General features: G+C 40.6%; 1 protein-coding gene across 1 annotated transcript; it reads right to left on the bottom strand.

Moving 5' to 3' along the window:
• Window positions 1-377: 377 nt before the first annotated feature.
• Window positions 378-1,299, bottom strand: LOC133653196 (transcription factor HES-5-like). The gene is made up of 2 exons (XM_062052253.1): window positions 1,198-1,299; window positions 378-952 (listed from the first exon to the last, which is right to left on the bottom strand). The coding sequence occupies exons 1-2, from the start codon at window positions 1,255-1,257 to the stop codon at window positions 587-589; spliced, it is 426 nt and encodes a 141-aa protein (XP_061908237.1). The 5' UTR covers window positions 1,258-1,299; the 3' UTR covers window positions 378-586.
• Window positions 1,300-11,966: the final 10,667 nt, after the last annotated feature.

The raw sequence follows: 11,966 nt of genomic DNA, 5'->3' as shown, positions 1-11,966 counted from the left end.
ACACTGACAATCCCCAGCAAAAATCAACAGGAAGTTTGCAATTCCCCCTTCAAAACAAAAGTTGAGTAAAAACAGTCACCTTTTTTCAAACATGATCTCCTCTGAGCGCGTTTGTCGTGTCGGCTTCAAATTAGCACAGGAGAGAGATTGAACCCTTCTGATTAAAAGTTGACTCTTTGTTTTGGCTGATTTTTCCCGCACTATATTGAACTGCTTAGCGTATATTTTGATGCACAGTACATGAGATTATAGTATGAGTGTCCACTAACGTTCTGCTGGACATTTGCACAGTAATTTCATACACAAGAGACATGATTAAATGCACTTTTCTGTCTTTATTTGACACATCATGCATATATATTTATACAACATACCCTTATGCCATAGACTTTATATGACCCGCTTCACAATGCAATTATCGGTTTATAAATAAAGGCAGAACAACCTCACTGTGAGGCTTTCAGACATTGCGCCTGCACCATAAACATCATGTCATCAATGTGATGATACAATATTAGGAACTCCATGACGGAGCAAGGTGGAAATGCATATTTCACAAAAAGTGAGGAGAGGCGTCATGGTGAGTCTACCAAGGCCTCCATACGCCGCTCTCCTGCAGCCTGGTTCCTCTGCTGGGGGAGCACACTGGAGAGGAGCTTTTCTGGATCATCTGTTGCTGTGCAGAGAGGAAGTGCAAATAGTCCCTCCGGCAGTGAGATTTGCTTCGGCCGCCATCGCTGCTGGAGGTGGACTGATGATGATGATGATGATGAGGATGCCGCTTGTGCAGCTGCTGCCTCAGGAAGCTGACGGTCATCTCCAGGATGTCTGCTTTCTCCAGCTTGGAGTTGGGCTCTTGTTGGCGGCACTCTTTCTCCAAGATGTTCTTGAGCTGCTCGATGCAGGTGTTGATGCGATCTCGCCGCAGTTTCTCCACCATGGGCTTTCTCAACTGATGGAGGAAAGACACACAGAGGGCCGAACTACTTCATTAAAGCGAAATGTCACATTCAAAATCCCTAGGAATAAAATGTAAATAAATACAATGAAATCTGACAAAATAAAATAAAATGAAATAAAATAAAATAAAATAAAATAAAATAAAATAAAATAAAATACAATTAAATTAAATTAAATTAAATTAAATTAAATTAAATTGCAGTATGTTTTTGAAGGAATATCCACGCCAACACTCACCTTGATGCCGTCTTTGGCGGTGTCCTGCACGCAGCAAGGGTTCGAGGAGCAAGGAGCCATGTCTGTGCTTTGTTCTTGTTGTGCATGTAATACCTCCGTGGAGGGGCCTCTCCCTTTTATAGCGCATCGCGAGTACAGCACACCCATGTGACCGCCCAGAGGGGGCCGGTCTACTGTAACAATAGGCCAGAGACACGTCAATAACGCCAAGGTGGGGCTGCACGGGAGAGATAAAAGATCTAAATTAGGGAGAATGTCATCCTCTTTATCAGCGCCTTATCTCTTCTCCCACTCCCAGGCGGAATCTCCTGGGAATAATTCGGAACGGATGCATGCAGAAGACCACCAGGGAAATACATCGCCTTGATTGCAATTGAATATTAGGAACATTTTGCAGCTAAGTATATGCTGAAATGCATCAAAGGCAACGGCAAACGGGACAGTAAAGCTTCAATGTGTCCAACTTTATTGGCTTCCCACAATAAAAGTGGCGCCTTTTGATGGGCGGCACACTTCTCTTGTTGAAAGCCATCATGAGTGGAGCTGTGTCAGACTGTGGGAAAGCCCCACTAGGACTCTACTCACACGTCTACTCATCAATGGGGGCTGACCTTCCCAGCCACAAAGGACCTTTTCATCTCCTCTCGCAAACAGCAGCTAACAGCAGTGGACGTGCACGTGTGTGTGTGCACGCGCGTATGTGTGTGTAGGAGGGTGTGTAAACGTGTGTGTGTACGTGGGTGTGTGTGAAGGAAACTGGGCTTTTATTTAAGATGGGTTTTTTTTTTTTAATGGGATGTTGCATATAGCTAATAGTTGTTGGTAAATGTTGGAATAGAAGATGCAGACTGGCAGAGAAATAGCCACCTAATTTAGATGCACTCCTGCAAAATAATGAACGTGTTGTTTACACACTGCAAAAAGTCGGTGTTCAAAAACAAGAAAAAAAATTACAAAAATTAGGGGTATTTTATTTGAACTAAGCAAAATTGTCTGCCAATAGAACAAGAAAATTCGGCTTGTCAAGACTTTCCAAAACAAGTAAAATTAGCTAACCTCAACGAACCCAAAAAAATACCTTAAAATAAGTATATTCTCACTAATAACAAGTGCACTTTTCTTGGTAGAAAAGAGAACTTTTTGCTCAATATGTTGAAAAATATTCTTAAATTAAGTACTTCATGCATGAAGTAAAAAATTATTACTTTAAGTAGTTTTCTACTTGTGAGTGTTGATGACACAGCTTTGCACCAGTTGATATTCTAGTTTCAAGCATGTTTTACTCAATATAGGTCATCAAATCTCAGCAACAAGCTGTAATATCTTACTGAGATCATTTAGGACCCTTAAAACAAGTAAAACACTCTAACATAAAATCTGCTTAGTGAGAAGAATGATCTTATCAGACAGAAAATAAGCAAATTTCACCCTTATTTGAGATATTTCATCTTACTTAGATTTCAGTTTTTGCAGTGCAGTAACTAACACCTTGTTGAGAGCGTTATTATATTTGTAAGGGCATGTTTAATACAGCCTCAATGGCACATATTTTAGTCCCTCAGGAAAATTGAAATTCCAGCAGCTGTGTACAGAATTGGGATCAAATTTAAAAAGTAAATAATGGGGGCATAAATGCACTGCAAAAACTGAAATCTAAGTAAGATGAAATATTTCAAATTAGGGTGATATTTGCTTATTTTCTGTCTGATAGTATCATTCTTCTCAAGGTTTTATGTTAGAGTGTTTTACTTGTTTTAAGGGTTTTGGTCCTAAATGATCTCAGTAAGATATTACAGCTTGTTGCTGAGATTTGATGAGCTATATTGAGTAAAACATGCTTGAAACTAGAAGATAAACAGAATGCAAAGCTGTGTCATCAACACTCACAAGTATAAAACTACTTTTTTAAAGTAATAATTTTTTACTTCAAGCATGAAAAAAATGTAATGCCGAGCGCATATCATTATGTCAAGATAATGGCACTAGCATTTACTTAATTTAAGAATATTTTTCAACATATTGAGCAAAAAGATCTCTTTTTTTCTACCAAGAAAAGGGCACTTGTTATTAGTGAGAATATACTTATTTTAAGGTATTTTTGGGTTCATTGAGGTTAGCTAATTTTACTTGTTTTGGAAAGTCTTGACAAGCCGAATTTTCTTGTTCTATTGGCAAATAATTTTGCTTAGTTCAAATAAAATACCCCTAATTTTTGTATTTTTTTTTTTTCTTGTTTTTGAACACTGACTTTTTGCAATGTGGAAATTAAAAAAATAAAATATAACAATAAGAATAAAATTCAAAGCAACAATAAGAAGAAAAAAATATAACAGTAAAAATAAGAATATAACAAGAGAAACTTGGCAGTAGTGACCAGGTTATTAATTTATAAATTAATTATTAATGCATTAATCCCGAGAGTAAGCTTTTATTTGCTGATAATGATTGTTTGTGTGGAACAGGAGCATTATTGTTGTGTTTGTATGAATAGTTAGCGTGTTTTTTTTTCTTAGTTTGTTTGTGTCTGTTTTGGTTGACCCGCCTGTATTCACGTTTCTGTGATGGTAGACATGATAATGTCGTTTCGAAATGATTTGTAAAAAGTTCTGTGAGAATTTGGAACGCTAACTCATAATTAATCAGGTCTGATTTTGCAACAATTTAAGTGTAAATCCCTCTGAATGAAACCATGTACAATATTAGCAGTCTTGCATGGCAGAAGAACACTATAAATGGGTCCTGACAAGCCCTCTGAATAGAATGGAATAAAATAAAACAAGATGGAAAAAAAGGAAGTACAATAAAATAAAATGAAATTAAATTAAATTAAATAAATGAAATTAAATAAAATACAATAAAATAAAATATAATGAAATGAAATGAAATAAAATGGAATGAAATAAAATAAATAAAATAAAATAAAATAAAATAAAATAAAATAAAATAAAATAAGATAAAATAAAATAAAATAAAATAAAATAAAATAAAATAAATAAAATTAAAAAAATAATAATTAAATTAAATTAAATTAAATTAAATGACATAAAATGAAATAAAATAAAATAAAATAATAATAAATTAAATTATTGTTTTGCAGTTTAGTATCAGTAATTGCTCATAAAAGGCTATTTAAAATAACATAGATGGACTTCATTCATTCCACACTCCATCCAGCTGTAAGGTTCTCTGACAGATAATCCTGGTTTATTCACGCTGCTACTGTATTTGCTCAATGTTATCACACTGTTAGAATATTAAAGCAAATATACACTTAAATTCACATAAATTCATATATTTGTCTTGCACTTCATGTGGTTGACTTGGCACATACAGGCACTCGACCTTCAGGCCTGCTCGACTACTATCTTTTTTTTTTTTTTTTAGACATTGATGCGTGTTTTAATATGTCTAATCCCTTGAAGAGAAAAATGTCTCCGAATGTAAACTCATATTTAACATGTCTTCATTAGCTAATGAATAGTGCAAAGCCCTAAAATGTCTCCTTCTTCATCCAACCGGCCCCCACCCTTGTGACGACGTGTTTCCATGGACTCATTGCTATAAAGAGAGTAAAGAATTCTTCATGGGGTCTCAATTTTGCAGAAGCTTAATTGTGGAGGCGCCCGCTCGTGGTGTTTACGTATGCAATCGACAATGTTTTTGCGGGACTGCGACCAACGCTGTCACATTTACCTGCATGTCTGTGACGATCGGTCACTTCATTTCTGTTTGTCTCCTTGGTTTTTGTATTACTTCCGGTCAGTGCTCTTATTTTGTTAAATTTCCTGTTCCGCGGAGCACTGTTTTCTCTTCACCTGCCGTTGATTGGCAGCCGGTCCACACCTGCTGCCAATCAGCATATGTCTATTTATGTTTCCTCTCGAGCACTCCTCAGTGCTCGATGATAGACTTCTATGTTTGGAACAACTCTGCAAGACTGCTTTATTTTCTGTTTTGTTAATTAAAATCATCTTACCTGCACATCCTCCTCCTGGTTCTTGCATCTTGGGGACACACAAACGGCAGCCATGCGAGTTCCTCACAGTATCATCGAGCCAGAATGCTGTGTCTTCGCGAGAACCCCTGTCGGCGACGCACAGCCGACGTTCTGGACCGCACAATTCATAGAGGACTTGAAAGCCAGGTTTGTGCGGTCCCAGCCCACAGCAGGCTCGGACCTTCTCCCTCCGCCTCGACCGCCGGTTCCGGCTCTCCGACCGGCGCGGCCACCGCCGCCTTCCCTCCTCCCGGCTAGGCCGCCGGCTCCGGCTCTCCGACCGGCGCGGCCACCGCCGCCTTCCCTCCTCCCGGCTAGGCCGCCGGCTCCGGCTCTCCGACCGGCGCGGCCACCGCCGCCATCTTCCCCGTCGCCTGCTGTGTGTCCTGTCCCTGCTCCACGGCAATCGCCTGTGCCGGCGCGTCGACCTCCGGTTCCCACACCGCGTCGCACGCCGGTCGCAGCCCCGCGTCTTACGCCGGTCGCGGCGCCACAACGACCAACACCGGCTGAGCGCCCAGCACCCGTTCCTGCTCCAAGGCAGCTTCCAGCAGCTGCACCACGGCTGCTATCCCTTCCAGCACCCGCTCGTCCTGCCAGTCCGGCGAAGGCTCCAGTGGAGCCTTCCATGATGTCCCTCCTGGCCTCCTGCTGGGACTCGGCGAGGGACGTGTCTTTTTCCCTCCTCCTGGCCCCCTACCGCCCGTCCCTGGTTTTCGCACCGGGGGACATCAACAACCCGGAACTCCTTCTCCCTGTGGTGAACGGCGTCTGGCATCCGCCTACTGGAGGGGGGGCTACTACCAGCAGCAGTGCAGCCAAGCACACGCCGCTGTCATCCCCCCCATCGTCTCCTCCCACGGAGACATCATCGCCGCCACCTTCATCTTCCCAGGCGCGCCTTCCCACGGCGCAGACATCTTCCGCGTCACCGGCGGGACACTGCACGGTGCCGCCATCGAAGACTCCTCCCATGGCGCAGTCGTCATCGTCGCCGCCGGCTGTGCGACCTCCTCCTCATCCGCCAAAGACGCGGCGGTGTTATGGACTTCCTCCGCGCTGTCTGCTGCGATCTGCAGAACCTGCGTTTGGACCTTTGCAGCCGTTGGTGCTCAGGTACCACGAGCTTCCGCCTCCTTGTCGGCCACTAATGTGGCCGTTCCGCGGTCGCCCACCTCGCCAGTGGCAGCGGCGTTCAACGCGTCGCCGCCACCTGACTCTCCCTCGCTGGCTGCGAGGACATTTGGCCTGGCGACCCTCCACCAACTCCTCCCTCCACCCTCCCGTAATTTTTGGACTTTTTCCATTCTTGTTTCCAGGGAACATCTGGAATCTGTTCCTTGAGGGGGGGGTCCTGTGACGATCGGTCACTTCATTTCTGTTTGTCTCCTTGGTTTTTGTATTACTTCCGGTCAGTGCTCTTATTTTGTTAAATTTCCTGTTCCGCGGAGCACTGTTTTCTCTTCACCTGCCGTTGATTGGCAGCCGGTCCACACCTGCTGCCAATCAGCATATGTCTATTTATGTTTCCTCTCGAGCACTCCTCAGTGCTCGATGATAGACTTCTATGTTTGGAACAACTCTGCAAGACTGCTTTATTTTCTGTTTTGTTAATTAAAATCATCTTACCTGCACATCCTCCTCCTGGTTCTTGCATCTTGGGGACACACAAACTGCAGCCATGCGAGTTCCTCACAATGTCACCTGTTTTAGTAGATGCTCGTGATATCTTCCAGAAGACCCGACCTCTGACTGTTCTACAAAAGAATGCGGGTCAAGTCTAGCAACCTCGCAAGATTTCGCCCAACACACCTGGGGCCGTACTTATCAAGCTTCTTAGAGTGCCATTTTACACTTAAGTCCTGAGAATTTGCGAAATGTAGTCCTACTCTCAAACTTAAGAATAAAAGCTTTTTATCAACGTTCTTAAGTCTAAGAATCACTCCTACTCTCCACGATATTTAAGAGACCTTCAGAGGTGTCTTAAGTGGTTAGGAGTTGCCAGCAGGGGATGGCACTGAGGCGAGAGAGACGTGCGCTAACGTTCAGGATTTGTTGGATGACGAGCAGCGGATCAAACGGTATCGTTTAGAAAGAGCGGGTATTATTTTTGTCACAGATTTAATACTTTTCGATTCCATGTTGATTTCTGCATGTGTCTGCAGTGGGCTAGTATATATAGAGCCACCCACACCAGTTTCAAATTAGTTGGCTAATGAATGAATTGGAAAGAAAATGTTATGACAGTAGCGTATGTGTGTGGCCGTGAGGTGAGTGACGTCAGTGAGTGTGTGGGCGAGAGAAGAGAGGGAGCGGTAGCGTGAGTGCCGGCGGGGACTAGTTTGTTTTGTATTATTTTGTAGTTTATTGTCAAAATATACACTCCCATTGTCCACTTAAATATTTCCAAGATATTTCTTTATTCTTAGACAACGGATTCCCTTCCGTGATTGGTCATTTCTATGGACACAGAAATGACGTCACCTAAAATTCCGTTTACGGCACATAGTAATGTCGTAATTCAGCTCTGAGTGTGACACTTAAGATTCAGTCCTACACTTCGCTGAAAGTGTGAGTAAGACGCTTGATAACTAACTTTTAAGTGCAGCTTTCAGCAAAGAATTTATTTACTCTTAAGTCAACTCTTAGCAGACTTCTTAGGAGTAATTCTAAGAAGCTTGATAAGTACGGCCCCTGGTCTTACTTGCTAGCATTAGTTTATAGCTAGAGACCGAAATAACTTTGCTTTTCAACAACGGTAAGACAGAAAGTGAGTGTGAAGGGCAGCGCTGAGACGAAGAAGTGGATTATATTTATTAAATTAAATAAGGAATCGTCAAAAACATGACAGAGCGTGTCGCCAATTTGGTGAAGCAATTCCAGCATACTGTATCACTGAAGCATAATAAGCCTGACGCCAGCCAAGAATGTTAAAGTAGTAGTACACTGCAAAAAGTGAAATCTAAGTTGGATTAAATATCTCAAATAAGGGGTGATATTTACTTATTTTCTGTCTGATAAGATAATTCTTCTCACTAAGCAGATTTTATGTTCGAGTGTTTTACTTGTTTTAAGTGTTTTGTTAAATGATCTCAGTAAGATTGTAGAGGTTGCCCTCCTGTAGGGTTCTCCTGACGCAAAGATTCTTATTGTGAGCCCAGCAGTCTGAGGTAACAGTCTTTTATTTTTATGCAAGGATTGCTATCCAGCAATATATTTTCGGACTTTTCAGTCCAGTGTGTCTCAGTCCATGTGTCTTTCTCGGGCTCCAACTCCCACCACGTGTCTCGTACCGGCTGCTGCTATTAAAGGCGACAGGTGATTAGATAACAAGGCCCACCGTCCACTCACCTGTCGCTGTCTTCGAGGCCGGTCTTTGCAAACCCCGTTCCGCGGCAGGCCCACAGGCCACGCCCCCCTCCACAAAGATATTACAGCATGTTGCTGAGATTTGATGACCTATATTGAGTAAAACATGCTTGAAACTAGAATATCAAAAGTGTTGCAAAGCTGTGTCATCAACACTCACAAGTATAAAACTACTTTTTTAAAGTAAAAGTTTCTTATTTCAAGCATGAAATAAAAAACCATGACTTTGACACAATTGTGTCTCATAATTAAAACAGATGACAGCCAAATGGACTTTGCTGTTTTATTTTCAATGAAACAAGAGAAAATACGTACTCATATAGTAGTACAGTTGGCACAGTACAGTAAACTGACAGTTAATATTTAAAAATGTATGTGACATTTCAAACCATTTTGAACAGAAATAGTTCATGCACATATATATATGTATATATATATATATATATATATATATATATATATATATATATATATATATATATTCCTTGCGCACTAAGTGACTGAAAAAGCACGCACTTGGCGTGATGATGTCATGTTATCGATGGAAAAATGCATTTTTAGACAATATGATTTGCCTGAGCGGCTAGGAGACCCCGAGAGTAACAAGCGCTTGCCTTGTTGCCTTTCCATTAAGAACAATAAACTAGTTTTTAGTATAAGTTTGCTGGTTTCAAGAAACGTAATGCCGAGCGCATATCATTATGTCAAGATAATGGCACTAGCATTTACTTCATTTAGGAATATTTTTCAACATATTGAGAAAAAAGGTCTCATATTTGTTTTTTCTACCAAGAAAAGTGCACTTGTTATTAGTGAGAATATACTTATTTTAAGGTATTTTTGGGGCTCATTGAGGTTAGCTAATTTTACTTGTTTTGGAAAGTCGTGACTAGCCAAATTTTCTTGTTCTATTGGCAGATAATTTTGCTTGGTTTAAGTAAAATACCCCTCATTTTTGTATTTTTTTTCTTGTTTTTGAACACTGACTTTTTACAGTGTACTTTTTCATACAATATTCATCTTACCATCTTTCCACCGTTTGTCCCTTTTGAAGTCGTCGCCGGGGGTTCAATATTTCTTATCTAAAAGTTATTTTTCTTTTTGAAAAGCATGTTACATGTTAGAGTTGTGAGGTAAAGGAACGGGTGAGGGTAGGTGGATCACGCATCAATTAAAGTGAGTTCAATTAAGGATGTGTTGATCTGTGATACAAATGCGTAACAATAATTGCAATAATTTCTATTTAACATTTAAAAAGTAAGTCAATATACAGTACTGTGTAGCCCTCTTATATATGGTATCTTTCAGCCGTGGGCCGTCAGGGCCAGCAAGGCCTTCTCTGCTGGCCTAACAACCAGAAATCATCATCATAATTAAAGATAAAAGTAATTTTTAATTTACTTTCCCTAAATATCTAAAAGTAGTCATATTTGTTTTTTGCAATTTCAATTTTGACAGTACCACATAAGATATGTTTTGATTGCTAGTTTATTGATTTATAAATGCGCCGGAAAATAAACCGTTTTGTACACTGTTGATGGGATTCAATGCGCAGTAGGGCGTAAATGTGTTCCTGTATAGTATTGCTCCAGCAATGGTCATGTGGTGACTTCAATCATGGTATTTTAATGGGACCAATTACCTCCCTGCTTGGTACTCAGCATCATGGGTTGGAATTGGGGGTTAAATCACCAAAAATGATTCCCCGGCGCAGCCACCGCTGCTGCTCACTGCTCCCCTCACCTCAAGGGTGATCAAGGGCGATGGGTCAAATGCAGAGAATAATTTCGCCACACCTAGTGTGTGTGTGACAATCATTGGTACTTTAACTTTAACTTCCAATTTTGAGAGGTAATCATTGAAGTCGGACATCAATGCAGGCCTACACTGCAAAAAGTCAGTGTTCAAAAACAAGAAAAAAATATACAAACATTAGGAGTATTTTACTTGAACTAAAGAAAATGATCTGCCAATAGAACAAGAACATTTGGCTTGTCAACACTTTCCAAAACAAGTAAAATTAGCTAACCTCAATGAACCCAAAAATACCTTAAAATAAGTATATTCTCACTAATAACAAGTGCACTTTTCTTGGTAGAAAAAAAAAAAAAAGAGACCTTTTTTCTCAATATGTTGAAAAATATTCTTAAATTAAGTAAACGCTAGTGCAGTGGTTCTTAACCTTGTTGGAGGTACCGAACCCCACCAGTTTCATATGCGCATTCACCGAACCCTTCTTTAGTGAAAAATAAAATGTTGTTTTTTTTTCAAATTCAAGACAAAATTATATGTTTTTGGTAACACTTTAGTATGGGGAACATATTCTAAGTAACAAATACTAAATTCAGAGTTATTTGGACACTAGGGGAACATATTCCAAGTAATAAAGACTTAATTTAGAGTTATTTGGTTAGGGCCAGGGTTAGAGGGTTAGGGTTATAATAAGGCCATGCCAAATAAGGCATTAATAAGTACTTAATAATGACTAGTTAAGAGCCAATATGTTACTAATTTGCATGTTAATAAGCAACTAATTAATGGTGAATATGTTCCCCATACTAAAGTGTTACCATGTTTTATTACTGGTGCATAAAATGAACCGTGCATGAACATCACCTTGTTCAAAGAACAAAACCAACACAGTGCATAAACTCACAACAAATTACACAGCTGTTGCCGTATCCGTAATACGCCGATAGGGGGAAGTTTGTATTTACACGATGAGTCGGGTGCGTTTTGACCTCCGCCAAACGCCTAGGGTTCAATCGAACCCTAGGTTAAGAACCACTGCGCTAATGCCAATATCTTGACATAATGATATGCGCTCAGCATTACATTTCTTGAAACCTGCAAACTTATACTAAAAACTAGTTTATTGTTCTTAATGGAAAGGCAACATTGCAAACGCTTGTTACTCTCGGGGTCTCCTAGCCGCTCAGGCAAATCATATGGTCTAAACATGCATTTTTCCATCGATAACATGACATCATCGCGCCAAGTGTGTGCTCTTTCAGTCAATTAGTGCGCATATACCTGTATACGGCCCGGCCCCCGGCCAAAAATTTTTAATTGTAATTTTGAAGAATTCATCTGAATGTGCATGAACTATTTCTGTTCAAAATTGTTAAAAATGTCACATGTTAAATGTTTAAATATTAACTGTCCGTTTGCTGTAGTGTGCCGACTGTACTACTATATGAGTACGTATTTTCTAAAATCTCTTGGTACACAGCTTCATTGACTCTGGACTTGATGAAACACAGTGGACCAACACCAGCAGCTGACATGGCTCCCCAAACCATTGCTGACTGTGGGAACTCCCCACTGGATTTCAAGCAACTTGGATTTTGCTCCTCTCCAGCCTTCCTCCAGACTCTAGCGCCTTGACTTCCAAATGAAATAC

This window comes from Entelurus aequoreus, linkage group LG07 (genome assembly GCF_033978785.1).
Source record: "Entelurus aequoreus isolate RoL-2023_Sb linkage group LG07, RoL_Eaeq_v1.1, whole genome shotgun sequence".
NCBI lineage: Eukaryota > Metazoa > Chordata > Actinopteri > Syngnathiformes > Syngnathidae > Entelurus > Entelurus aequoreus.
Note: the sequence above shows the minus strand (reverse complement) of the source record. Positions and strands in the feature narration are given on the sequence as shown.